The sequence below is a fragment of the Gossypium hirsutum genome, chromosome D10, assembly GCF_007990345.1.
Source record: "Gossypium hirsutum isolate 1008001.06 chromosome D10, Gossypium_hirsutum_v2.1, whole genome shotgun sequence".
Classification (NCBI taxonomy): domain Eukaryota; kingdom Viridiplantae; phylum Streptophyta; class Magnoliopsida; order Malvales; family Malvaceae; genus Gossypium; species Gossypium hirsutum.
In genome coordinates this window covers 24148699-24176693 of record NC_053446.1, presented here as the reverse complement: position 1 = coordinate 24176693, position 27995 = coordinate 24148699, and the positions used below count along the sequence as shown (strand labels likewise).

General features: G+C 32.5%; 1 protein-coding gene across 1 annotated transcript; it reads left to right on the top strand.

Moving 5' to 3' along the window:
• Positions 1-7442: 7442 nt before the first annotated feature.
• Positions 7443-9113, top strand: LOC107916017 (galactolipase DONGLE, chloroplastic). The gene has a single exon (XM_016845185.2). It carries the CDS (start codon positions 7490-7492, stop codon positions 8867-8869), a length of 1380 nt encoding a protein of 459 aa, XP_016700674.1. The 5' UTR covers positions 7443-7489; the 3' UTR covers positions 8870-9113.
• Positions 9114-27995: the final 18882 nt, after the last annotated feature.

The window sequence follows — 27995 nt, the reverse complement described above, 5'->3', positions numbered from 1 at the left end:
GGCACGTAAGTGCATCATCAACTACATCGAAGTATAAACCCGTACAGTTAATAGGGTAACTAATTTTAAATTTCATTACATGGTTCAATTCACATTCCATCATTTTCAATTCACCATTTCAATACAACATATAACACCTTTCAACTCAATTTCATACCAAATATCACATATCAATTAAATCATGTTACTTTCTAATTTATTCAATTTAGTTCTTTATCTCGATATACCATGCCAATCACCATAATTTAATTCATAAAATCATTATATACTCACCTCATTACTAAATAATGCACTTTAACATGAATATGTAATAATTAAATTGATTTCAAAACATAAAAATACAAATCAAAAGCTCGTGTCACTTGTCATCGGCTCTCGCCTTTCCTTTCTCTCTCAACAGTGTTGCTTCATCTTTAGCTATGAATAACAATTCAATAATAACACAATATCAAATTCCATATCAAATCACATTCAATTTCTAAGTCATACATATTTTTCAATTTATTCAATTGAGTCCTTAAAACCGAGATAAGCATAACTTTCAATTCAATGCCTTGAATTAAAATCTGATTTGACCAAAACCCATTAAGGGCCCTCTATTTTCTATCCCTACCAAAAATTCTCAAAAAATTTTTATTTTATTCAATTTGGTCCCTAATGTTTGAAACTAACAATCAAGCTTAATTTCTAATAATTTAACACCTAAATAATTCAATTCTCAACTATGGAAACTTTCTAAAACTTCAACGATTTTACAAATTGGTACATAGGCTAGCTAAATCAAGCTATCATGATCTCAAATCCACAAAAATTACAAGAAAATAACCTAAATGAACTTACCAATTTTTGGCTGAATGTTTCAATCTTTGAAGGTTTCTTAGTTCAACAATGGTGATCGGTTTAGGTGAAGAAGAAAGTTGATTTTGTTTTTCTCTTTCTTTCCACCGAATTCACATTTTATACACGGGTTAATGTTTGATTAATTTTAGTTAATTATACTTAAACTATGATTAACCTTAATTTGACCTATTTAATATAATATCATCATGTCGTCCACTAAATCTTATTTGAATATGGTCTAATTGCTATTTTAGACCTTTGGTTAATTGCAATTTAAGTCCCCAAGACATATACCAATTAAAAATATATAGCAATTGGACTTTACAATTTAATCCCTGGAACCTAATTAACCACAATTTTTGCTAAATTACTAAGTCGAATTTCAACCCATCTATATACTAACTCTGTAAATATCCCTATTTAATTTTTACGAACTCGGTTTGAGAAAACTAAGTCCCAAAACTGTAATTTCTGACACTATTAACTTTTGGGCCGTTACATTATTTTGGGTCCCAAAATTGTAAATTATTTTAGGCCTGCTCATATTTTTTAAAAATATATTGTTTTAATTTAATATTTAATAATTTTATATATTTTTATTTATTAAATTTTTATATAGTCTTCTTAATATTTTTTTAATATTTACATTAGAGTAATATTATATATTTAATATAGATTTATTTTTTGTGTTATAAATTTCATAATATATACAAATAATGTAACATAAAGTATTATAAACTTTAAAAAATGGGTCAGGTTGGGTCGTGCTCAAGCCTTGAATGTTCAAGCCTGGCTCAGCCCATATTTTAAACGGGTATAATTTTTTTTGCCCAATCTCATTTTTTAGACATAATATTTTTGCCCAAACCTTCCCAAAATTTGAGTGGGCCTTTGGGCCTAGACGGGTAGCTCGACCCATAAAAAAGTCTAACCACAATTCAAGTTTTATGTATATAATTGTACCAAATCAAAATTCATATATCAAATTACATATTAAACTAAAATTTATATATAAATTTGATATTTACCTCGTTCTAAAGTAAAGCCTACATCATTCACCAACCTACCTAAATTATTCATAATTTATGTTTTCATGTATTCTTCGTGTACTTTCTTATGTTACAATCACATTTAGATGCTATTTGAAAAATTAAAAAAATTAAATATTGAAATTAAGTTATAAATTTTATTTATAATATTACTTAAAATTAAATATAAATTATAATTTGATTATTTAATAAATGTAAATTTTAATTTATGATTTTAATTTATTTATTTTAAATAAATTTAAACTTTTTAAAGGATAATATAATATTAAAAGAAAATAAAAATAATTAAAAAAACCCAACATTAAGTTATAAGTAGTTCTTATCTGCTTATCCTTTTATAGACTTTTTTATAAAAAAATATATTTCCTTTGTTTTTTATTATAAATCAGACAAAATTTAAAAAATAAATCAGATTTAATATTTTCAAGATCTTAGTTAAATAATTTTAAAAAATTGTATTATATAAATTTTGTTATTTTCATAATTATGACATGTTATATTATTTTTAAGTCAATTTTCCAGATTATATTTGATTCGAACTAGATTTTATACCACGTGAAAGTCACTCACCGCGTTGAACGACGTAACATAAAGTGTTCGTCAAACCAGGTTACCCCATGAAAGGGTTATGTTTGTACTTCACATCAAATTTATTTATAAACCTTTTCGTCAGCTGAATTGTCGGCTAAAGGCCAAACCTTTTTGCTTTCCTTTTTCACTTGTTATTTTTTTTGCCCCTAATTATCCACCTCTTCCGACCATAGATTTTATTTATTTAAATAATTAAATGATTTAAGGAAAAAGCTAAAAAAACCCACAACAAATAATTTCCAAATTGAAATTAAAGGAAGAAAAAACTTATACTAATGGAATTTTATAATCTTATATATATATATGCTATTCGGGAAAAATAAATAAATAGTCATATTCACTCCTTTACAATTTGGATAAATTATTAATTTATACATTGTCTTTTAAATGTTTTAAGTTATATCATGACTTTTGTTTAAATTTTATGTTATAATTTTTTATATGCTAAATATAAAATTGATTTTAAATAAATTATCTCTTTATTTTAAAATTTTATTTAATTGAATTCACTTTTAATGTTATTATATTAAGAGTAATGATTATTAAATTTTTACATATAAAATATAGTTTTTTTTAAATGCATTGTTACAACTCCAGTGGAGCTGGACATGTGGCACTCCCAAAAAGTACTAGGTGGACACTTGAAGACGGTTCTCCTTTTCTCACACTATCCTTAATCACTTAACCTCCCGAATTAACCACCTGTTATGAAATTGCCGGTTGATAGAGGGAACCTCCCCTTCCATCAAGCTTCCCGCTTACCATGGTTGGCCACCCATTTTTCAGTGTGAACACCCTCTTTAAGGACCACTAGGGCCCACTTAAGAATAACAACCTCATACTCCTTCAAAAGGAGTAACAGAATGAGTCCCACCGTGCATGTTCCTCTCGTACTCCATAATGATAACTACCCTACCATGTCACTACCAAACAAAGGGAATCTTTTATAAATACTATTCATACGATGGAAAAGGAATCTTTTGCCCCATTAGTAACCTCGAGCACATACTCTCTCACTTTTTGTCTTCCTCACTTGGTAACTTTCTTTCTCCTCCTATACTTCTTCGACTCTTCCTTACTCATTACCATATTTCTATCTCCAGCTCTTCCCATATTGAGATTTGTATTAACAATTGATGTTATCAAGTGGGTTCAACCATAACTACTATTTTAGTGTCAAGAGGTTGAGATAGCTTACTCTTTATATACATTTAAAAAAATTACTCATATAAATCTAATATTTATTATCACTCTTATCCATTGTTCTGCAAGACATTAGCTATAATAAAATTCTAACTTGTATATACTTTATTGATTTTGTATTTATTAAAGAAGTGAAAAGACGAGTAAATATATATCAGACTAAGTTTTTTTTTTTTGCACGAGATTATTGTATGTATACCATAAAAACAATTCTATATTTCACATTTTATGTATTAAAGATATATTATAATTTTTTTTAAAAAAAGCATTATAAAAATTTGAAGTCTATTAAAGAAAATGTTGGGAAAAAAAATAGATTTTTGGAAGCTTTGAGGCATATTTTCGATTGGTAAAGGTAGAGATTTGAATCATAAAATTATGGTTTTATATTCTACCCCATGATACCTTTACAACAGTATATCCTATGCTCAAAATGGTTGAGTGATGAATGGGAAATTGATGATCAAAGTAAGCCACTTGTGAATTATGTTGAGGAAAATGGAAAGCTTAGTTCTATATTGGTTAGATATCAAGTGTGGAATATGTTTATATATATAAACCAACTTAATAGTTATTAAATGACTAAGCTAATACTCTCCTTTAAATAATATATTAAAATTTTAATTATTTACAATTCAATAAATAAGTATTAAAATATTCTTTTATATTATGATGGTGATTTTATTTTATTTTTTTACCATTTCAACTAACACGCTACGTCAAAAAAAAAACTCTTATTCTCTTGGTGAATTCATTTCGTAAAACTTAGGGTTTTTTACCAAAATATTACAAAAAAATAAAAAATACCAAAATAATATACAAAAAAGATTATTTACCAAAATAATACAAAAAAAAACAGTTGAATGGAGGGCCTGCCACAGGCGGCACCAATGGTGCCTGTGGCAAAGGCGGCACCAACATGTTCGTATTTCAGCCCTTTGTTCATATTTTTTCCCTGGATTTTATTACTTTAAAAAAAAATACTATTTTCTAGTTTTATTTTTTTACATTATTTTAGTACATTATGTTTGAAATGTATTCATTTAGTATGTTTTTTATTGAAATTAAAAAAAACTCTTATTTCGGCCATTTGTTTGTATTTATTTCCCCGGATTTTATTACTTTAAAAAATATACTATTTTCTAGTTTTATTATTTTACATTATTTTAGTACATTATGTTTGAAATGTATTCATTTAGTGTGTTTTTTTATTAAAATTAAAAAAAACCCTTATTTCGGCCATTTGTTCGTATTTTTTCCCGGATTTTATTACTTTCAATAAAAATATATTATTTTCGTATTTTATTATTTTACATTATTTTAGTACATTATGTTTGAAATGTATTAATTTACTGTGTTTTTTAAATAAATTTAAAAAAAACCCTTATTTCGGCCCTTTGTTCATATTTTTTTCCTTGGATTTATTACTTTTAAAAAATATACTATTTTCTAATTTTATTATTTTACATTATTTTAGTACATTGTGTTTGAAATGTATTAATTTACTGTGTTTTTAAATAAATTTAAAAAAAAACCCTTATTTCGGCCCTTTGTTCATATTTTTTCCCTGGATTTTATTACTTTAAAAAACATACTATTTTCTAATTTTATTATTTTACATTATTTTAGTACACTATGTTTGAAATGTATTCATTTAGTGTGTTTTTAAATAAATTAAAAAAACCCCTTATTTCGGCCCTTTATTCGTATTTTTTACCGGATTTTATTACTTTCAATAAAAACCACACTAAAAGAATACATTCAAACATAATGTACTAAAATAATGCAAAATAATAAAACTAGAAAATAGTATATTTTTTTTAAAGTAATAAAATCTGAGGAAAAAAATACGAACAAAGGGACGAAATAAGGGTTTTTTTTTTTAAATTTCAATAAAAAACACACTAAATGAATACATTTCAAACATAATGTACTAAAATAATGTAAAATAATAAAACTAAAAAATAATATATTTTTTAAAAGTAATAAAATCGGGAAATAAATACGAACAAAAGGCTGAAATACGAACATGTTGGTGCCGCCTCTGCCACGGCACCATTGGTGCCGACTGTGGCAGGCCCTCCATTCAGCTCTTTTTTTTGTATTATTTTGGTAAATGATCTTTTTTTTGTATATTATTTTAGTATTTTTTTTATTTTTTTGTAATATTTTAGTAAAAAACCCTAAAATTTAAAATATACCTAGATCTCTTCTTCGGAAGGAAAAACATATCTATTATCGACTAAAAATATGACAAGTAGTAAAATTTTTATAATTAAATATTTTTAATTATTAAATAATATTTTAGGCTGAAGCCCATTTTATCTTTATTTATTTTTATATAAAGAGGAGGAGGTAATGTTTGAAGCATATCCTAATTAGGGTTGATCAACAGGGGCATAGCCAAAACAACTTTTTAAGGGGCCGAATAAAATTTTAATTTTTTATAATCTATATCTTTATAAATTTTAAAGGATTAAATCGAATTTTTATAATTTTAGGGGTTCAAAGGACAATTTTACCTTTACTAATTTAAAATGTAAAAAAAAATTAGAGGGCCTAAATAGTAAATTTTTATTTTATGGGGGGTTGGGGCCCATGCCAGCCCCCCTAAAATCGCCTCTGGTGATCAAAACTCATTTCGATTAAAAAAATTGAATTTCAAGTTAATTGAATCGAGTTATTCAAATTATTCAAGTCAGCACGAATAAGTAATTTGAGTTTTGAGTTCAAATCGAGTTGAATTTTACAATTTGAATAATTCAAATAACATATTGGTGTAAATACCCTTTTGGTCCCTATCAAGCTTGAAAATGAGCAAATTGGTCACTCTCTCAACAAAAATTACAAAATAATTCAAAATATTTATAAAAATTTCAAATTTTATATTTTTTAAAAAATTATAAAAATTTCTAAAAATTTCTAATATATATATATAAAGAAAGTTAAAAATATTAAAAATTTTCTAAGATAATAATTTTGGGACCTTAATAAGTTAATTAATTATTCAAGTTTATCATACTAAAGAAATTTTTTATTATTTTGCTCTGAACAAGTTTTCAAATTTATATACCCCAACATGGAATTAGTTATATTGTAACAAGATTTTAATTTGGCATGTTTAATTTTTTTTATTTCAACTCGAACAATTTCACTCTACTCGATTTGAAAAAATTAATATTGAGTCAGAATGATAAAATAAAATTCTTCAAGTCAATTAACTCGAATTTTTTACTCAATTTAATGTGAACCCTAAACTTAACCACGCAAGTACTTTCTCACGAAACTATAACTTAGATGAACAATTTTTTCCTTCGTATATAAATAAAAAATAAAAAATAGATTTAATTAAAATTCGGAATAATTTTTATAAACATAAGTACGTAAACATATTCATTTCAAACTATATTTTATACATTTGTAAGTGTAAAAATAAAAATAAAAGGGATTGACCAGCCGTAACAAATTAAGCCCTTATCTCAAAAAAAAAAAAAAAAAAAACAAAGCCCCAGAAACCCAACCGACCAATTAAATTATAAATTGTCCTTTTCAGTGATTACTATTATTTATTTCAGTCAAACACCTCGTCCAAACGACAAACGTGCTTTTTCTTTTCTTTTCATTTATTTTTTTTATCATTTTTTTCCTCAATTTCACCATGAGAGAAATGCCTTTGTCACTTCTTAAGCTCTCTTATCCTTCATATATATATATATTGAATTCCTTCCTATTTTATATTCAAACAAATCGAGACTTCTTTTGATCTCCTCAGTCTCCGTGTCTCTCTCTCTCTTTCACTCTCTGAAATGGCGTCCAAAGTGTTGATGGCAAGCTTAAACCTAAACAATGTAACCTTTCCAGGGGACAATAAAACTCAATCACATTCATTTGGGCAAGTTTCATTCCCTAATAAAACTGGGGTTTCTTCATCAAGACAATCGGTCATCACTAGGAGCTGTGCAGTTGCAGTAAAACCAGCAGCTCTTATGGCGACGAGTACAGCAAAACCAGCCACTAGTTATACCTTGTCTCACTTGTGGAGAGAAGTTCAAGGTTCAAATAACTGGGAAAACCTATTGGAACCATTGGACCCTCTTCTTAGAAAAGAAATTATCCGATACGGAGAGTTCGTGGCAGCCTGTTACAAGGCCTTTAATCTGGATTCAAGCTCCAAGAGGTACTTGAACTGCAAGTACGGGAAAAAGAATATGTTGAAGGAGGTTGGGATGGAAAATTCAGGCTATGAAGTGAGCAAATACATTTACGCTACACCCGATGTCAATATCCCCATCCAAAACGGGGCTACTTGCGGTCGTTGGATCGGATATGTCGCCGTTTCATCGGATGAAGCTGTGAAAAGGATTGGGAGAAGGGATTTGCTGATAACCTTTCGAGGCACGGTTACCAACCATGAATGGGTTGCTAATTTCATGAGCTCACTCACGCCTGCACGGCTCGACCCGCACAACCCGAGGCCCCAAGTGAAAGTGGAGTCTGGGTTTTTGAGCTTATACACGTCTGAAGAAGCTGATAGCAAGTTCGGGCTTGAAAGTTGTCGACAACAGCTCTTATCTGAGGTTTCCAGGCTAGTAAACAAGTATAAAGGTGAGGAATTGAGTATAACTTTGGCTGGTCATAGTATGGGGAGTGCTTTGGCTCTTCTTTTAGCTTATGATATAGCTGAACTTGGGTTGAATAGAACGGATACCAATCACCAAGACCAAATACCAATCACTGTCTTCTCCTTTGGGGGACCTAGAGTTGGGAACTCGAGTTTCAAGCAAAGATGTGAGGAACTGGGAGTCAAAGTGTTGAGAATAGCGAATGTCAATGATCCCATTACAAAGCTTCCTGGTGTTTTCTTCAATGAAAACTTAAGGGTTTTGGGAGGAAGATATGAGTTGCCATGGAGTTGTTCTTGTTATGCTCATGTTGGAGTTGAACTAGCCCTAGATTTCTTCAATGTCCAAAACCCCTCTTGTGTTCATGATCTTGAAACCTATATCAGCTTACTGAGATGGCCCAAAAGATCAGTTCACAGTAAAATTGATGAAAATGATGGGGTCGATTTGTGGAATAGGGCAAGGGGTTTTCTCTTGAATGCCCAAAATTTTTACACTTGTTTGCCTTGGATTGGTGCTGCCATCGACATTGTAAACATGGTTCAATCTCAAAATCTTAGTTAATTAGGGTAGATGAAGAATCCCATAATATAGGCCTTATACCTTGTTCGTTCCCCTCATCTTTTAGTGGTTTTTGCCAAGGAAAAGGCGATTCGTTGTGACAATACATGTATTTAGAAGTAGAGCCACAAAATATTAGTTAAGTGTAGATTTAGGGAAATATTTTTGTATAGTCTCTTAGAAAAATTCAAGAGGTTATATACATCTCAAGCACAAAGAAGTGTAGAATGGACATATTATAAATTTAAAGATCTTATTCTTGCTTTACAACATTTGGGGTTGGCTGCCTTGATTCTTCTCTTTTCCAATTTATCTATTTTATTTCCATGTTCCATTATATATAGACGTGTGTGTGCTTGTGAAGTTTAAGTGCTTGTTTGTTTTAAAGGTAAAGTTTATGGGTGTGTTTGGACAGATTTCACTTGTATTAACGTGTAGATCGGATATAAGTAATTTCTAAGAAAAAAAATTAGGAGTTCAATTTCCATTTTTATATTTCACACAAGTGGTTTTCTAAATTTTCTTATAATTTTATTTCAGATAATTACTAAAACTTTAAAAATCATTTTTAATATCATTATTCTTTAATTCATAAAAATCTAATAACTTATTTTTTTCATAAAACAGTTATTTATCCAAACAAAATAATTATAATTGTTAAAATTGTGAATTGATAACATTTTAAAAAACTTTAAAATTTTCGTCCAAACAGCATTAAACAGAAGAATATATGGGTCAGGAACCTTGTGCTGCAATGAAAATTCTCTCCCTCTTTTCTTTACAAACTTACTAGACAAAAGCACAAGAGTGCATAGAATCCCATGCAAAGCACAAAACATGCAAACCAAGGATTTGGTGATCTTAATTTTTAATTTAAAGTCAAGATTTTATTTAAATTTAAGAAAAAGTAATAGATAAATTTATATTTCATCAACCGAAAGTATATAAATACATTCAAATAACAATAAATTAGAGACAATGTGATCTAGATAGATATATCATATATTTTTAACAATTTCATTATAGGTTTTGATTATATTTACTTTTTTTGACACAATACATCGAACTACACATAGTCCCTCCCCGACAATTAAATAGGAGGATAATGCGCTTTAACGCACTTGAACCTATGTCTTTCTGCATTGACAACAATGCCCATGCCAATCAAGCTAAGACTTAATTGACGATATATTATATTTATTTTTAGAGAATAATTTATATTAGGATGATCTTAAAAACTAAAGCACCAATAAAATAATAACATCTCATTAATTTTTAAAAATATAAAATTAATATTATACGCTCATCCGTATTTAATATATTATCTAATTTAATTTCATTTTAGTTAAAACATTTAAAAACAAGTAATCTAAATGATAAAGGAAACCTTGAATGAATCGGAAATTAAGTCATTAGTAGCCTTTGTTTTCTTTTAGATTTCTTGATGGATTTCATAATATTTTTGTCATCAAAGTTTTAATTAAAAATATTTATAAAATCGATCAAGAAATCTAAAAATAGAAATAAAGGCTATTAATGACTTCTTTTCAAATGCATTCAACGATTTCTTTATAAATTTTAAAGACACAAAAATAGTATTATACATTTATTTTGATTTAATTTTAATTAAACTATTTTAAAACAAATTAATTAAATTATAAAAAAATGTTAGCAATATTTTGTTGAGAGCGCCATTAGCAATATTTCTTTTTCTTTTTTTTTTCTGTCTCGACCTATCAAAACTTTGATTTTTTTTTTGAAAAAACTAAAACAGATGGATTAAAATTGAAAAAAAAAGGAAGAAACTAGTGGTACAAATGCTATTAATGGCTTCACTTTCTTACTTTATAAAGTATTTAAAATTTTAAGTTCAATTATTTATCCTGTTTAAATTCTTCTATTAAAATCGCTAATGTGACATTTTAGAATTTAAAAAAGAAATATTCATTTGCTAGTCATATACAAAAAAATAATATGGTAATTGACCTAAATTTAACAAATTTTTTTAACAATACTAATAATTAAACTTAAAATTTTAAATCCAAAAAGTAGAATAACTAAATTATTAAAAATAAAAGTACAATGACTAAATTCCAAATATATGAAGAATGAATAAACTTAAAACATATTTTAACCTGATAAATTTTTTTTGGACATAACGTAACAAAAATATATAACATGCATTCTAAATATGTGATATATACTTGCAAAGTAATTTTGAAGGATAAATTTGTAGCAACTGCAACATTGGAATAATTCAGAAACAAACTAAAGATATAACAATTTAATCAAATCGTTGAAATTTGGATCCTAAACTCTCCATAATCAAATCAACTTGATGGTGAGCGCCAATCAACCAAGAAAAAACTGTTAAAAGCCTCAAAAGACCCATCACATATTGATGCACAAAAGGCCAAGTCTCAGATGGCTTATCATTCTCCTTATAATATTGAATCTATCAAAGTCGCTATAATTTATTATGATAAAACACTTCGAGAATAGTTTCTAATAGATATGGTGGCACCCTTATATTGGCAAATATATCATATACACTAGAACATGACTAAAAATTAAAAGTAAAAATAAGACCATCTCCGTTTTAAAAAAAAAACATAATGGACAAAACAAAAACCACAAAAAATGTAGACGGAATAGAACCACAAAACTGCGAACAAAACCACAAAAAATGCGAATTGAAATTAAAAACAAAATACACTACAAAAAAAATGTTGGAGAAACCGCGATTAGCAACCAGCCCGAAGGTTGATGCTGCCATCAACAAAGCAAAGATTTAGTTTGGAAAAGTTGAAGAGCTAGGGTTTTTTTATGAAAAGAATAATATTTTTATTTATTTATTAAAATTAAATACTTAATTAAATTGATTGATAAAGAATAATGTAATCATAAAAGAAATAAAATAAAATAAAAAATAATTAAATTTATTCTCTGATAAGTAGGTCCCAATTTACTTATAACTTTTGCACATTTTTTTATAGAAAAAAATATATTCAATAAATTTTATTATGGATAATTAAACTGAAAATATTGAGTTATTAATTTCTTCAAACACTTAGTTGAAAATGGCTACTGTTTCATATGATATCATTTCGGTTATCCTACTAAAGTTAAAAAAGAAAAGAAAGAAATAGTAGACATTGTTAATTACTTATAATAAGTAAGGTATAAAAAGAAACATAATTTTATTTTAGTATTCATGCCTGAAATGCAACCCAACACATGACTCTTCATCCTACACCAATTCTCAAGTTCGTATGCTAAACTAAGGATAATTTATTCAAGTAGAGGGATTTAAGTAAAGTCAAATTAGTTGACTTTAATTCAATTGATTAATGAGTTGATACATAATTTTCATATGATAAATTCATTTTGAGCACTCAAAATCTTAAGGAATAATTTTTTTTACCAATAATACCAATACCTCATTAAATGATCATCTTATCATCTTTTTTAAGAGGAGATTGGGTTGGAGGTTTGTATTTGGGTTAGAAGAGCTAAAGAGTTTACAAAACAAGGAATAAAAATGTCGAGATGCTCTTAGATGCTTCAATCAAAGGGGTGATTGGTATAAAGGATATACTTTTGATGAATGATGGGAAGGCTTGGAGAGGGAAATGATGAATATATATATATGGATAAACTACAAAAATAGTCACTTTTGTTTGCCTCAGGTTACATTTTAGTCACTTATGTTTGAAATGTTACGTTTTAGTCACTTATGTTATTATTTTGTTACGAAGTGATCATTCTTCCATTAAGTTCCGTTATCTCCCTAACGGTAATCCTACATGGCAGTCCAACTAGATTTTAAGTTCCAACTTGAATTTCCTAATGGGATTAGAATAGATTTTTAATTAAATAATTAAATATTTTAAACTCTAAATCTTAATTAAAAAACCTTCATCTCCTTCCTTTTTTTAGTTTTCTTTTTCAGGTGACTAAGAAAGCTATTTTCATCAGAATTTTTTATTCACCTACAAAAACAAAAGAGGATTCGATGGAGGGTCCAGGTATGTCTTCTTCACCGAAAAATTTATGTTCTAAAACTTAAAATCAAGTGGTTGTCGACAAATTTATGTAATAAGATGAACTGCAATGACTGCAGCATGTGAAAACCAAGCCAAAACTTGAAGAAGCAAAGGGTTGCCATTACACCATCTGGAGACTTTCTGAAGGAAAGTCCAGAGGCAATGGAACAGATCACCATGAGCATCAAGGTGAGTCCATAAACTCGTTTTTGTCCTAATTTATCACCGAGCCAACCAAATAAAAGCTGTCTAGCTAAAGTTCTGCAAAAGGCCACACCATTAACAACAGCTGCAATACGAGGAGGCAAAGTTCCAGGCTTTTCAGAAGTGCATTGAAGTAGTAAATACGACCGAGCAATTTTGTGATAAGAGATATGCTAAAAAGGACATTAGCGTCAGTGAAGAAACCCATTCCAGCAATCACAATTGCGGTGAAATGGTACCATTGTGTCTTTGCTGCATGCAACGCATTAAGAACTCCAAACTGGTTTGCGATTTCTGTCTTTTTTTACTTGAAACAAGATCAAGTAGGAAATTAACAAAACATAGGAATACTGAGTTTTATCTGAATAAACAATCCCATGTCAAATAAAAATGGAAAAAGCCCCAAGTTGAACAAAAGTTGGTTCAGCCATTGAAACAAACTGTTTTGGCTTTTCATTCTAGGATGTTAACTAGAACATCATTTTTTCACATGCTGCAGTCATTGCAGTTCATCTTATTACATAAATTTGTCGACAACCACTTGATTTTAAGTCTTAGAACATAAATTTGTCGGTGAAGAAGACATACATGGACCCTCTATTGAATCCTCTTTTGTTTTTGTAGGTGAATAAAAAATTCTGATGATAATAGCTTTCTTAGTCAACTGAAAAAGAAAACTAAAAAAAGGGGGAAGATGAATGATTTTTTAACTAAGATTTAGGGTTTAAAATTTTTAATTAGTTAACCTTATTTAATTAAAAATCTATTTTCATCCCATTAGGAAATCCAAGTTGGCACTTAAAATCTAGTTGAACTGCCACGTAGGATTACCGTAAGGAGATAACAGAACTTAACGGAAAAGTGATCACTTCGTAACAAAATAATAACATAAGTGACTAAAACGTAACATTTCAAACATAAGTGACTAAAATGTAACCTGAGGGAAACAAAAGTGACTATTTTTGTAGTTTACCCTATATATATATTTTTGAGGATGAAAATAAATATACCTTTCTGAAGTTGAAAATGAATATAAACTTGAGTATTTTAATTGTTAGAATTGATCTTGAAAAGGAGTGTTAATCTTTGCTTTCCACACTCCCTTGTTCGATTGATGCTTTTTGAGTTAATGAGGATTGTAACATGGAATGTTAGAGGGATGGGGCTTGAAGTTCAAAGAAAATTTGTGTCGACTCATAAAGTTGATATGATTTTAATTCAAGAAACCAAACTCTAGAATATGGAATTTAGGAGAGTAAGGCGACTTCAGGGGAAATGGCTTCAAGCTTATTTTTGTTGTTACATTACTAATGTATATGCACCATGTTCAATGGAGGAGCAAAAGCTTTTATGGGGTGATTTGCTACAGGTTGTATTTTCAAATAGAGGTTGTAATACCCAATTTTAGCCCGGGCTCACATATGGAAATATAATTTTTGAGGATATGAAATCTTAGATATGATATGCAATCCTAGATATGATATGCAATCTTAGATATGATATATGCAATCTTAGATATGATATGCAATCTTAGATATGATATATAATCTTAGATATGATATGCAATCTTAGAATATATGATTTTGTAATCTTAGAGATTTAATTTGTAGATACCCTTTAATCTCAGCCGTTGATGTAATTGATCTGTACCGTTGGATTTGGAGAGGCTCAACTATAAATAGAGGCCTCTCCCTTCATTGTAAAAAGAAAAGAGAAAAGAGGAGGAGGAATAAAAAAAGAACGATTGGCAGTTTTTTAAAGGTGGCTTACTATTTTTTTCTTTCGATTATTTTTTTTTCTTATTTACGATTTTAAAAAAGGGAGAAGGTGATACCACTGCGAATTTTATTTATTTATTTTTATTTAGCCCCTCCGCCTTTTAATGTTTTTGTAATTAAGTTTTTTTAATTTACCCTTTTATTTATTTTAAATTCCAATTTAATCCTTTTGAACGACACCGTTTTAGAGGAGAAGGGAAATTTTCCCTTCCAGCCCCTCTATGTAACTCGCGCGTTCAAATTAGTCCTTTTACTTTTATTTATTTGCGGATTTACCCCAGATATTGTAATTGCAATTCAATTTAGTTTTTTATGTTCTTTTTATTTATTTGATTAATTAATAGTGTAATTATTATTTTTATTCTAATTTTTTATCTATATATATTCTTTTTATATGTACACATATATATATTTAAAAAAAACGAATATTTACCTATTTTTTTAATGAATATTTTCATATATATATGTATATATTTACGTTTTTAAGTGATTAAATACTCCCTTTTTTTCCTTTTTTAAAATATACTTATTTTTTATTATTTTATATATGTGTGTATAAATTTTTTTATTTTCATAAGTATATTATGTGTTGTATTTATATATAAATTCTATAACCTAAAATTTTATTTGTAAATTATATGTATATTTTTAATCTTCATAATTTCCATGTGTACATCTTTTGATCCTTATTTATTTGTTTGTTATCCCATCCATTGTATAATTGTGTTTACATTTAATATTTTGCATGTCATGGATTACCTTTTTTTATTCATTTGCTTATATTATTTTTATGTCGATGATGTATTTATTATTGTTATTATTATTATAGCATTTGTATGTATAAAATCACATTACATCATTTTTTACTCAAATTTAAAGATAGAAATTTTTTTAAAATTGAGATAATGTTCGTATTTAGGATTTTCAAGGGAATTGAGCCCTAACGTATTGGGTTCCGATTTTTCTTCGTTAAATCCGACAATCGAGCATTTCTCTTCAATCAAAAAAATAAAAACTCATTATTGGGAATAAACACGTTGTGTCCTAACGTATTGGATGTGACGCATTGATTTCTCGAAATGAAGATTTTTTTTAAAATAATAAAGGAAATATTCCGAGTTTGGGATTTTAAAGGAATTGTGCCCTAACGTATTGGGTGTGATTTCTTAAATCTTGGATAAGTGGATGTTCTTTTAAAGTAAAGGAAATATTCCGAGTTTGGGATTCTAGAGGAATCGTGCCCTAACGTATTGGGTGTGATTTCTTAAATTTTGGATAAGTGGATGTTCTTTTAAAGTTTTATTGTACAAGTATTTTGGCCCAATTCATTTTGGGGAAAATTAGAATGCTGTGCCCTAACGCATTGGGTGTGGTATCTTCTTTCTCTGAAATAATAAGGGTCTTAATACGTAACCTTTTAAGTTTTGCTAAGGATTACGTTTTTTTCTAATTCTCGACCTTAAGACACTAATTAATTAACTAGGTACCAATTTTGGGCGTTACGAGGGTGCTAATCTTCCTCGTACGTAACTGACTCCCGGATCCGTTTTTCTAAAACTCGTAGACCAAAGCCGTTTTTGTAGGTGATCTAATCACACCTCAATAAAAGATTGGTGGCGACTCCCAATTTTAATTTTTTAAAATGTCGACAACCTAAAATTTTTGTTTTTTTCAAAAAGATGGTTTCGACAGAGATAATTGGTGTATAGTTGGGGATTTCAAAAAGGTTCGATCTGTGGAGGAGCGTCAAGGTTGTAGGGTTGTCACTGTGGGGATTGATGAGTTTAACAAGTTCATTGATGATTCCGAGTTAGTGGACTTACCTTTTAAGGGTAAAGCTTTTTCCTGGTTGGGACCCGAAAATAGGAGGAGCTGGCTTGAAAGGTTTTTGGTGTCTTCGGAGTGGCTCTTGCATTTTGCTTTTTTAACATGAAGTGGGTTTAAAAGATCTGTGTCAGACCGTGTTCCCATTCTGCTCTCGCCGAAAGATGTCACTGTATGCGTAAACTTAAGGAGGTCTGTCAAAATGCTCCCTGCCATGGTGATGTTGGGTATTCATTGTTAGTTAAATTAAAGACCACAAAAGCTTTTCTTAAAAGGTGGAATAGGAAGGAGTTCGGTAATATTGGTACTAAGGTTGAGAATCCAGAGAAATTGGTGGATGAATTGGACACTTTGGGTATCGCTAGAGAATTAAACGTGACTGAGTTAGATTTGAAGAGGAGGTGTCAAGCCGAGTTATGGAAGGCGCTTCGTTAAACAGAGTCTATGTGGTGACAAAATCCAAAGCATTATGGCTTAAAGAAGGTGAAAGAAACTTTTTCAACGTATGGAAAAAATAGAATGACCAGTGGGACTCAGGTCCAAAACTAATAAGAGGAGGGGTCTTGGAGTTATTAAAAAAACAATGAAATTGTAATGACCCGTAAGTCAGGGGTGTCGAGAAACTTGCTATCAGAACTCTGTATTCGTGGATCGGGCTCATGAAATATTATATCATTTAAAGTTTGGAGTTACCTTAGAAGTAAAATTAGATGATAGATAATTTCAATTATTAGGGTTTAAATTAAAGTATGAGGAGTAAGTTATATATATGATGGAAGTAATGGTTAATATTAAATTACATGGTGAAACTAGAATAAGGAGGGGGACTTAGTAAAGAAATATACCATTATTGTTATAAATTGAGTTAGTGGAAAATTATGATTGAAATCACATATTATATGATAAATATATATTATTAGTTATTATTAGTTATTTAATAAGTTATGTTTAAATAAAAATAAAGAAATGATAAAATATATAGAGAACCAAATAGATTAGTGGGAGAAAAAGAAAAAAGACAAATTTTCTTTCTTCTTTTGCATGCCGAATTGTTGAAGGTTGGGGGAGACTTTCGGCCATTTCTTTCCCATTTTTAGAAACTCAATTGGTTGGTATTCTTTGATCCTTTTAGTATAAATTTAATATTTTTGGAATTATAAGATCTTGAATTAATTTATCCATGTTGGAAATTTTAAATTTAGTGAAGTTTGTGGAAGTTTCCATTGTAGATAATTTGAGTTCTTAGTGTTATTACGTTAGTTATTAAGTTTGGTAAATAAATAGAAATATTTGCTAAATGATTCTTGATGATATTAGGATTCCAGGATTAAATTATGAGAATAATAGATCCAATGATTAAATTGTAATTTAATTGAAAGTATGAGTTGTTCTTGGACCTTATGAAAAAATTGGTTGACAATAGACCACCATAATTTTAATTAATAACATGTTTTAGAATTGAGGAGTAAATTGAATTGAAGATTTATGTTGAATGAGAAAATGTGAAATGTGGTTTGAGTAAATGTCTCTTGGTGATTATTAATTAAATTAATTATGTGATTAATTTTCGATCGAGAAACAAAAAGATCGGTTGGTAATCGCAGAAAAGAGAAGGTTTTCGTGTAACCATTCTCGACCTTAATAGCCATCACAGTTCTGTAAGTTCTTAGTCTCGAACTTAATCTTTTTATTAATCTTTTATTTAATTGATAATTAGATGTTATTTAAATACTTGATATACAATCTTATGTTCATATTTAAATGATGATGTCAATTAATGAATGAGGAAATTTGTGAAAATAAATAACTATTTATTCGTCGGTTTATCCAACTAACAATGGGCGCAAATACCGTTGGTATATCCAACTAGAGCTGGACTCACTAATTATTTGTAGGTTTATCCGACTAGCGCTGGGCACAAATACCGTTGGTATATCCAAGTAGAGCTGGGCTTATTCGACTAGCACTAGGCGCAACTTCCGTCAGTTTATCTGACTAGTGCTAGACATACATTTGTCGGTTTATTTGGCTAGCGCTGGGCACAAAATCTTTCGAGGTTTATCCGCTAGGCACCGGGTGTCATGTATCAATTGGACTATACAACAAAGTTATATGAACCATTGAAAAAGGTTGGTTATAGATATTACTAAGGAAGAATTATATTTACTTATGTATATATGTGTTCATTGGAGGATATGATATATATCTTGAATTAGATCATTAAAGTTGTGAGGTTAATTTAAATGCTTTAGATATATTTGTGGTTATTCAAATAAGTGAAATCAAATTAATATGGACCGGTTCCCATGTTTACAGGTTAGGTAAATAGTAGACCCAGACTTAGTATCCTACAAGAATCCTGTACTTAACATCGGTGATGTTCTCTTTTGTATTTTTGGCATGTACCTAAGAGGTATTAATTGATTAAAATCTTTGATTCTAGATAGTTTGTATAGGATGTTTTGTAGTGGTATATTGTGAATATGTTAATGGTGTTTTGGTACATATATGTTTTGAAGTTTGTATTTGGCTTGGTGAACCATAACACCTTACTAAGTTATGTCATTTTAGTACCTTAAAATGCTTGTAAATAAAATGCTCTTGCTACGTTGATGATAGTTTGGAAATGGTCATTTATGGCATATTTGGCACATAATTGAACTAGGTTACCATGCATGAAATGAGGCCATATTGGCATGTTTTGATTGTTGAAGTTTTGGTACAATTGTGGTACATTTGAATGACATATTGGTTAGGTGAATTAGGTTGTTTGAAATGGCATGTTTATATATGTTTGGATGATATTTGAACCCCTTGAAGATGTACCTAAATTGTATGAATGGTTAGGTAGGATTTGGTTTTGGAATGGCTTGATTTTAGGTAAATTTTGGGTTCACACGGGCTATTACATAGTCGTGTGAGGCACACGGCCTAGCGACACGGTCATGTGTCATCTGAGGATTTTCTTAGGGTTCAAGTCAGTGAGTTACACGGTTAAGCACACGGACGTGTGAGGCAATTAAGAGAGTTACACGGGTGTGTGGCAGAGGCGTGTGACCCTACTTAGTGAGTTACACGAGTGATGACACGACTGTGTATCCCTTGTTCAAAAGTTACACGGCCTGGGGCTATGTCATACGGCCTCGTCACACGACCGTTTGACCGTTGTTTGAATATTATGATATATTTAATCTATTTGAATATTATGATGGTAGAATATTATAATGTTAAATGCTTCCAATTGTACGATAATGCTTTATAACCCTAATTTGGCGACGGAGACGGGTTAGGGGTGTTACAGGAATGTTGTGGAAGGAGTTGGTTTTCAGGAACTAATCTAGTTTTGAAAAAGATTTCTAAGGAGGAAGCAATATATTTGGAGAAACCATGTTCCTTGGACGAAATAAAAGCTACAATTTGGGATTTGGATGGATCCAAATCTCCGGGGCCTCATGGTTTTACCTTACAATTTTATGGTTAAAGTTTGGACTTTATTAAAGTATAGGTGTTGGCGACAATGGTTGAGTTTTTTTACTAAAGAGAAACTTTCAAAAGGGTGAAATACCTCATTTACAACACTTGTTCCGATGGTTGGAAGCCCCCAATCTATCAAGGTCTTTCAACCCATTAGCTTAATTTGTAATGCCTTGAATAATCTATTTCTATTTCTTAAATATCTAACATAATGTGTATCTACTTTAGTGGTTAAATGTTCTGGGTGTGTGTATGAGGTCTAGGGTTCAAATCTCACCTTTGCCAAATTTTGTATTTTTCTAATCCTAGCCTTACCCATGCCGAGTAGGCTTATGTAAAATTTTCTATTAATCTTTATCAGAATGAGTCTGTTGGTTCGAGTGGTAATGGGGTTTGTTATGTTGGAGGTCCTATGTTCGAATCCTTGTGTTAGCGAGGGTGTTAATTTTTGCTCGAGGGTTTGATAAAATTTCGGTTGAGTTAAAATTCTGAGGGAGTTGTGAGTAGTGGGGTTAGAGGGAGAAAAATAAGGGATTTTTTTAGATCTTTTATTTTCTCCTTTTCAAAATTTAATTAGTTTTTCTCCTTTCTTCCAAATTGACTTCGGTTTTAACTCATTTTCAACTTTTTTGTCAATTTTATTTTTGTTCCTCCTCTTTCTGACGTAATCTTTGTTCCTCTATTACGTTCGATTTTCTTTATTAGTTATTCTTGTTATTTACGTAGGTTCGGTAAGTCTCTTATTTCTATTTCGTTGTAGTAGCGTAATGATTGTCTAAGAATCTGAATTCTATGAACGATTATGTAGGTGAAGGCGGTGAATCTGTGGGTTTCACTTCGACAGTTTAAATTTTGTGTATACGTCTTTGCGATGGTAAGTTTTGAGCGTTGCTCAGTTTTGGGTTTCTTGAATTCATAAATCGCGCTAATGGGGCTTCGGGACTCTGATTTTAGGTTTTAGAAGGCTCGGGAGTGGTTTCACATCAAAATTGTACCAGGTGTGTACCTGAAACATAGAAAGTCGAGCTTCGGTAAAAGCCAAAAAACCTTACTATCGATGCCACACGAGTGTATGCTTGCCCGTGTAGTTGGCCGTGTGCGAGACACGGCCGTGTGATCGATGAAGGCTTGGTTGTGCGCTAGACACGGTCGTGTGATTGTGTGGGCACACGGGCTAGGCTAAGTTGGGTGTGTAGGCCACACGGGCATGTGGGCCCACACGAGCATGCCACACAGGTGTATGGGTTTTTGGGCCAGACTGTGTGGGCCACACATGTAAGGCCAATATGGGCGTGTGGACCCATATTTCTGAAATTTTCCCTAGGGTCGCATGGGTCATTCCAATCGACTCTAGGCTTACCGTAGGATCGGTAAGGGCTAACCAAACCCTAAAACTATGTAATCTGATAGTCTTAAATTCTGCTCTGAGTATGACACTGATAAACATGACTGATCATTCTGTTAAGTATATATATATGACATCCTTATATAAGCATGATATGCATAATATTACTGAATCTATTATTTTTGTATCTATTATTGGGGTGGGTTTTGTATATGTAGAGGAAGTAATTTGTACGGTGACTTTTCACCTTTATTCTGGTAGCTTGGCTGCACATTATCTGTAACGTGTCGCATCGACACTATTTGGTGTGTAGGGATGGGTGGGTGTTTTAAACCCCACATGGTGTAATGGGATGGCCAGATATGGTGTGTAGAGGATGGGGGTAGGATTTTGCATATATGTATTACTGATCTGATTCTATTATTTGTATCTGAAATGAGCATAAGTCTGAATCTGTACCTGACTGTATATAAGTTTACTGTATGTATTGCATGTCTAATTCTGTTGGGTTACACACTGAGTTTACGGAAAACTCACATCTGTTTGTCTATTCTGTTCAGGTAATCCACAGACTTAAATGGGTCGGTGCGACGGAAGCTCAGCGGTGACCACTTGATCGAGAACTATTTCACTTAGTAATTATGTTTTTATTTATAATTCCGGTTTCATTCGAGAGTTTGTAATTTTTGGGACTCTCCGGACTATTGGTTTTTATTTTGGTTTTGGATGTGCTTTGACTCTTCCATTGTGATGCATAAACGAAAAATATGGTTTTATAAAAATAAAGGTTTTCCTGAAAACATGAACTGGATTTCTAAAATATAACGGTTTTAAGACTTTCATTGTAAATTATGTCTTGGTAAGAAAATGAATTAAATAACTTTTTGAAAGTAGATATAAACGAATATGAATTATGAAACTAGGATGATTTGACGAAACGACTCTGTTTTCGAAACCCATTATTTGTGACGACTCCGGACTCATCCATAACGTCTAGGCCAGGTTTGGGGCGTTATTTTAGTGGTTTCAAAATCAGGTTACAAAACTCGGGCTGTGAAATTTTGGGTTTCAAAATTATGTTTCAAAAAGAACTGATTCTTTCAAATAATTTGGGTAATTTGAGGAAGTATGTGGTACACCGAGTCTTTGACGTCAATCCTGTAAGTACTTTTGAACTTAGATAGAATATTTTGAAACACTGTTGTTAGTACTTTCTGAAAACTACACTGAGCTAGTTAAGAGACTGAAACCTTTGAAAACATTTCTGAACTTCTGATTATTTATGCATAAAATATCTGCTAATAAATACTAGAACTGATACATAAAATTTTATAATGTAGATAAAATTTTATTCATGGCCGCGGTAGAGGCTGTAGGGGGCGCGAGCTAAGTCTTCCTGTCTAGGCAGTATGCCACACTTAGATACGAGTGAGACACCGGTTTCGTTTGCTACTGAGAATGGGTCTCAAAGACGTTCAACTGAGGACGATGCACTATCCAAAGCCATTCTGGATTTGGAGGCCGTGGGTCTGTAACTGAACAATTCTAATTCAATGGTGCTGAGCTATTTAGGGGTGTCATTAGAGTCGCCTCTATTGTGACCGAGTATTGGTTGGAGGCCACTGAGAGGATCATGAATGATATAGACTGTACTCCTGAGCAGAAACTTAAGGGTGTAGTCTCTTTGCTTCGCAACGAAGCATATCAGTGGTGGTTATCGATTGAGGAGGGTACTCAGCCTGATCGTCTGAATTGAGATTTCTTCAAGACTACCTTTCAGGGAAAATATATGGGTGTGAGCTATGTTGATGCTCGTAGGCGTGAGTTTATGAACCTTACGCAAGGTGATAGATTATGGCCGAGTATGATGCTGAGTTTTTGAGGTTGAGCCACTATGCTCCAGGTATGGTGGTGTCTCAGTATGAGAAGTGCGTCAGCTTTGAGGATGGTTTGAAGGATAATTTACGGGTTCTGATTGCTCCACAAAAGGAGCGATAGTTAGTGGTTCAGGTTGATAAAGTGAAGACCGCCAAAGAGGTTAAGCGCGTGGAGCGCCAAAATAGGGTTCGTGAAAAAGGCAAGAATAAGAGAGAGTCGAGGCCCTCTAGTTCAATTCAAAGGCCTAAAAAAAGGCCAAACCTGATGGGCCGGTTAGAGTAGGGGTTCTTATTGCTCCTACTGGGAATCAACCATGCAGTAATTGTGGTAGGTGCGATTCGGACGAGTGTTGAAGGAAGTTAGCGGCTTGTTTAAGGTGTTGATCCTTTGAGCTCCGTATTAGAGAGTGTCCACAACGGACTGATCATATGCAAGCTTCGGGACCAAGTTCTGTACCACGTCAGAGGGTAGTTCAACAGCCACCTAGAGGCTGTGGATCGGCTAGAGGTGGTAATGGTATAGACCGAGGGTAGAGAGCACCGGGTAAAGGTGCTAGTCAGACGGAGACGAAGTAGCCTGCACTGGTTTATGCTGATCGATGTCAAGAGGATAGAGATGCTTCCGATGTTATCACCGGTATGTTCTTAATTTTTGATGTACCTTATATTGCTCTGATAGACATAGGTTATACATACTCTTATGTAGCTAGTTCTGTTTCTGAAACCTGGGGATTTCGGTTGAGAGCACTTCTACTGAGATTACTGTACTGAGCTCGTTGGGGCAGTCTATTTGGGTTAGTAAACTTTATAGAGATGTTCCGTTAGAGGTACAAGGGGCTGTATTTCTGGAAAATCTGATAGAGTTACCGTTTGGGGAGTTCGATTTGATTCTGGGTACGGACTAGTTGGGCGAGCACCGAGTTAGTTTGGATTGCGTGACTAAGAGGGTAGTTCTGAGGATCGAGGATGATAAGGAGGTGGTTGTGGTCGGTGAGCGTTGAGATTATCTGTCCAATGGGATATCCGCTCTTGTGGTTGAGAAACTAGTTCGGAAAGAGTGTGAGGCGTAATTGGCTTACGTCAATGTTTCTGTTTCTGAGGACTCTTCTGTTGGTAATATCAGAACAGTAATGGATTTTTTGGATGTCTTTCTTGAAGAGTTTTTAGGTTTACCTCCGGATCGATAAGTTAAGTTTGGCATTGAGCTTCTATCGGATACAACTTCGGTGTCTATCGCTCCATACCGTATGGCACCGAAGGAGCTTGCAGAGCTTAAGGTTCAACTTCAAGAGCTTTTAGACCGTGGTTTCATCCGTCCTAGTGTGTCTCTATAGGGTGACACCAGTTCTGTTTGTTAAGAAAAAAGATGGGACCATGAGGATTTGTACTGATTATCGACAACTGAATAAACTGACTGTGAAGAATAAGTATTCACTTTCGAGGATCGATGATTTGTTTGATCAGTTCCGAGGGGCTTCAGTGTTTTCGAAGATTGATCTTCGTTTTGGGTACCATCAGCTTAGAGTTAAGGAAGCTAATGTTCATAAGATTACATTTAGGACTCGTTATGGACACTACGAGTTTCTAGTTATGCCTTTTGGTCTAACGAATGCTCCGGTTACATTTATGGATCTGATGAATCGAGTCTTCCAGCCATATCTAGATCAGTTCATCGTGGTTTTCATCGATGATATTTTGGTTTACTCTAAGACTGATGATAAGCACGATAGGTATCATAGAGTAGTGCTTCAGATACTCCGAGAAAAAAATAGCTTTATGCTAAGTTGAGTAATTGTGAGTTCTGGTTGCGAGAGGTAACTTTTCTAGGGCATGTGGTTTCTATTGAGGGGATTCAAGTTGATCCGAAGAAGATTAAGGCTGTGCTTAAGTGGAAATAGCCTAAAAATTTATCTGAGATTCATAGTTTTCTGGGTCTTATGGGGTATTATTGGCGGTTTATCGAGGGGTTCTCTCTGATTGCAGCTTCTCTCAACTAAGCTTCTGTGCAGGGGTGTTCCTTTTGTTTGGACTGATGCACAACAATCGAGCTTCGAGAAGCTCAAGTCTGTTTTGACTCAGGCTCTTGTTCTGATACAGCCTGAATCGGTAAAGAGTTTGTGGTCTATAGCGATGCATCGCACGTCGATTTGGGATGTGTATTGATGCAAGATAGTAAGGTTGTGGCTTATGCGTCTTGTTAGCTTAAGACACACAAGGGAAATTATCTGACTCATGACCTCAAGTTAGCTGCTGTGGTTTTTCCATTGAAAATCTGGAGGAATTATTTGTATGGTGAGAGTTGTATTATCTACACTGATCACAAGAGTACCTCCTTACTCAAAAGAAGTTGAATCTTAGATAGCGTCGATTGATTGAGCTGCTCAAAGATTATGACTGCACGATAGAGTATCATCCTTGTAAGGCCAATGTGGTGGTCGATGCTCTCAGTTGTAGAGCAATGACTGATTTGATAACGATGTTCGCTCGCCTTAGTCTATTTGATGATGAGAGTCTGTTAGCCGAGTTGCAAGTTAAGCTGACTTAGATTTATCAGATTTAGAATATGTAGTTGGGGATGAGTCTCTGAGTTTGTGGTTTCATCAGATTGAGAGTGGCAGTACTTCATATTTTGGGCTGAATCATGGAGTTCTGTGTTTTCGAGGTCGGATCTATGTGCTGAATGATTTTGATTTGAGGAAGTCAATTCTGAGGGAAGTGCATAATAGCCCTTATACTATGCATCCTGGTGGTAATAAGATGTATCGGGATCTCTGTGAACTGTATTGGTGGCCAGGTTTGAAACGTGACGTTACGAATTTCATTACCCGTTGTCTGACGTGCCAGCAAGTTAAGGTTGAGCACCAGTTGCCTTCGTGTTTTCTCCAACCCGTTAAGATTCCCTTATTGAAACGGGAATGAGTAACGATGGACTTTGTTAGCGAGTTGCCCTTGTCTTGCTGGGTCATCGTGGATCAATTGACCAAATTGGCTCATTTTATTCTGGTTCGGAAGACTACTCTCTGCAGAAGTTAGCGAAGCTCTATATCTTCGAGATTGTAAGACTGCATGGGGTTCCTGTTTCGATTATTTTAGATAGAGATCCTCGCTTCACTTCTCGATTCTGGAAGAAATTGCACGAGGCTCTGGGTTCGAGATTGAACTTTAGTACTGCGTTCCATCCTCAGACTGATGGTCAATCTAAGAAGGTGATTCAGATACTGGAGGATATGCTTCGGAGCTGTGTAATAGATTTTCGAGGTAGTTGGGAGGATTATCTGCCGCTAGCTGAGTTTGCCTATAATAACAGTTTCTAGTCTAGCATTCAGATGGCACCTTATGAGGTATTATATGGTCGTAAGTTTACTCTGCTATGTTGGACTGAGTTGGGTGAGCGTCGGGTTTTAGGTCCTGAGTTGGGCTCTAAGATCGTAGATAAGGTCAGACTGATTTAAGATCGCTTGAAAGCGACTTCTGATAGACAGAAGTCTTATGCAGATCTAAAGAGGAGAGATATTGAGTACTCTGTGGTTGACTTTGTCTTCCTTAAGGTTTCTCCGTGGAAGAAAGTTTTGAGGTTTGGTCGTAAGGGCAAGTTGAACCCTAAGTTCATTGGGTTGTATCAGATTCTGAAGCGTGTGAGACTAGTCACTTATCAGTTGGAGCTACCTCCAAAGTTAGACCGTATACATGACGTGTTTCATGTCTTGATGTTGAGGTGGTATCGGTCTGATCCATCTCACGTTGTTTCTGTTGAGGAGATCGAGATTAGACCGGATTTGAGTTTTGAGGAGGATTCGGTTCAGATCTTAGATCGTGATGTTAAGGTTCTGAGGAGGAAGTCTATTCCGTTAGTAAAGGTTCTATAGTTGAATCATGGCACTGAGGAAGCCATGTGGGAACCTGAGGACTCAATCCGTCAATAGTATCCTCATCTATTCTGATCAAGTAAATTTCGATGCCGAAATTTCTTTTAGGAGATAGAGTTGTAACGCCCTGAATAATCTATTTATGTTTCTGTAAATATCTGACACAATGTGTATATACTTTAGTGGTTAAGTGTTCTGGATGTGTGTGTGAGGTATTGGGTTTAAGTCTCACCTTTCTTCTAAATTGACATCGATTTCTGCTCCTTTTCAACTTTTTTGTCAATTTTATTTTTGTTCCTCCTCTTTCTGACGTAATCTTTGCTCCTCTGTTCCGTTTGATTTTCTTTGTTTGTTATTCCTGTTATTCACGCGAGTTCAGTACGTCTCTCATTTTTATTTCGTTGTAGTAGCGTAACGATTGTTTAGGAATCTGAATTCTGTGAACGGTTGTGTAGGTGAAGGCAGTGAATCTGTGGGCTTCGCTTTGACGGTTTAACTTTCGTGTATAGACGTCTTTGTGGTGGAATGTTTTGAGCGTTGCTCGGTTTTGGGTTTGTTAAATTCATAAATCATGCTAAAGGGGATTTGGGACTTTGAATTTTGGTTTTGGAAGGCTTGGGAGTGGTTTCACATCAAAACTGTACTAGGTGTGTACCCGAAACACAGAAAGTCGATATTCGGCAGAAGCCCAAAAACCTTACTGTCGACCCATACA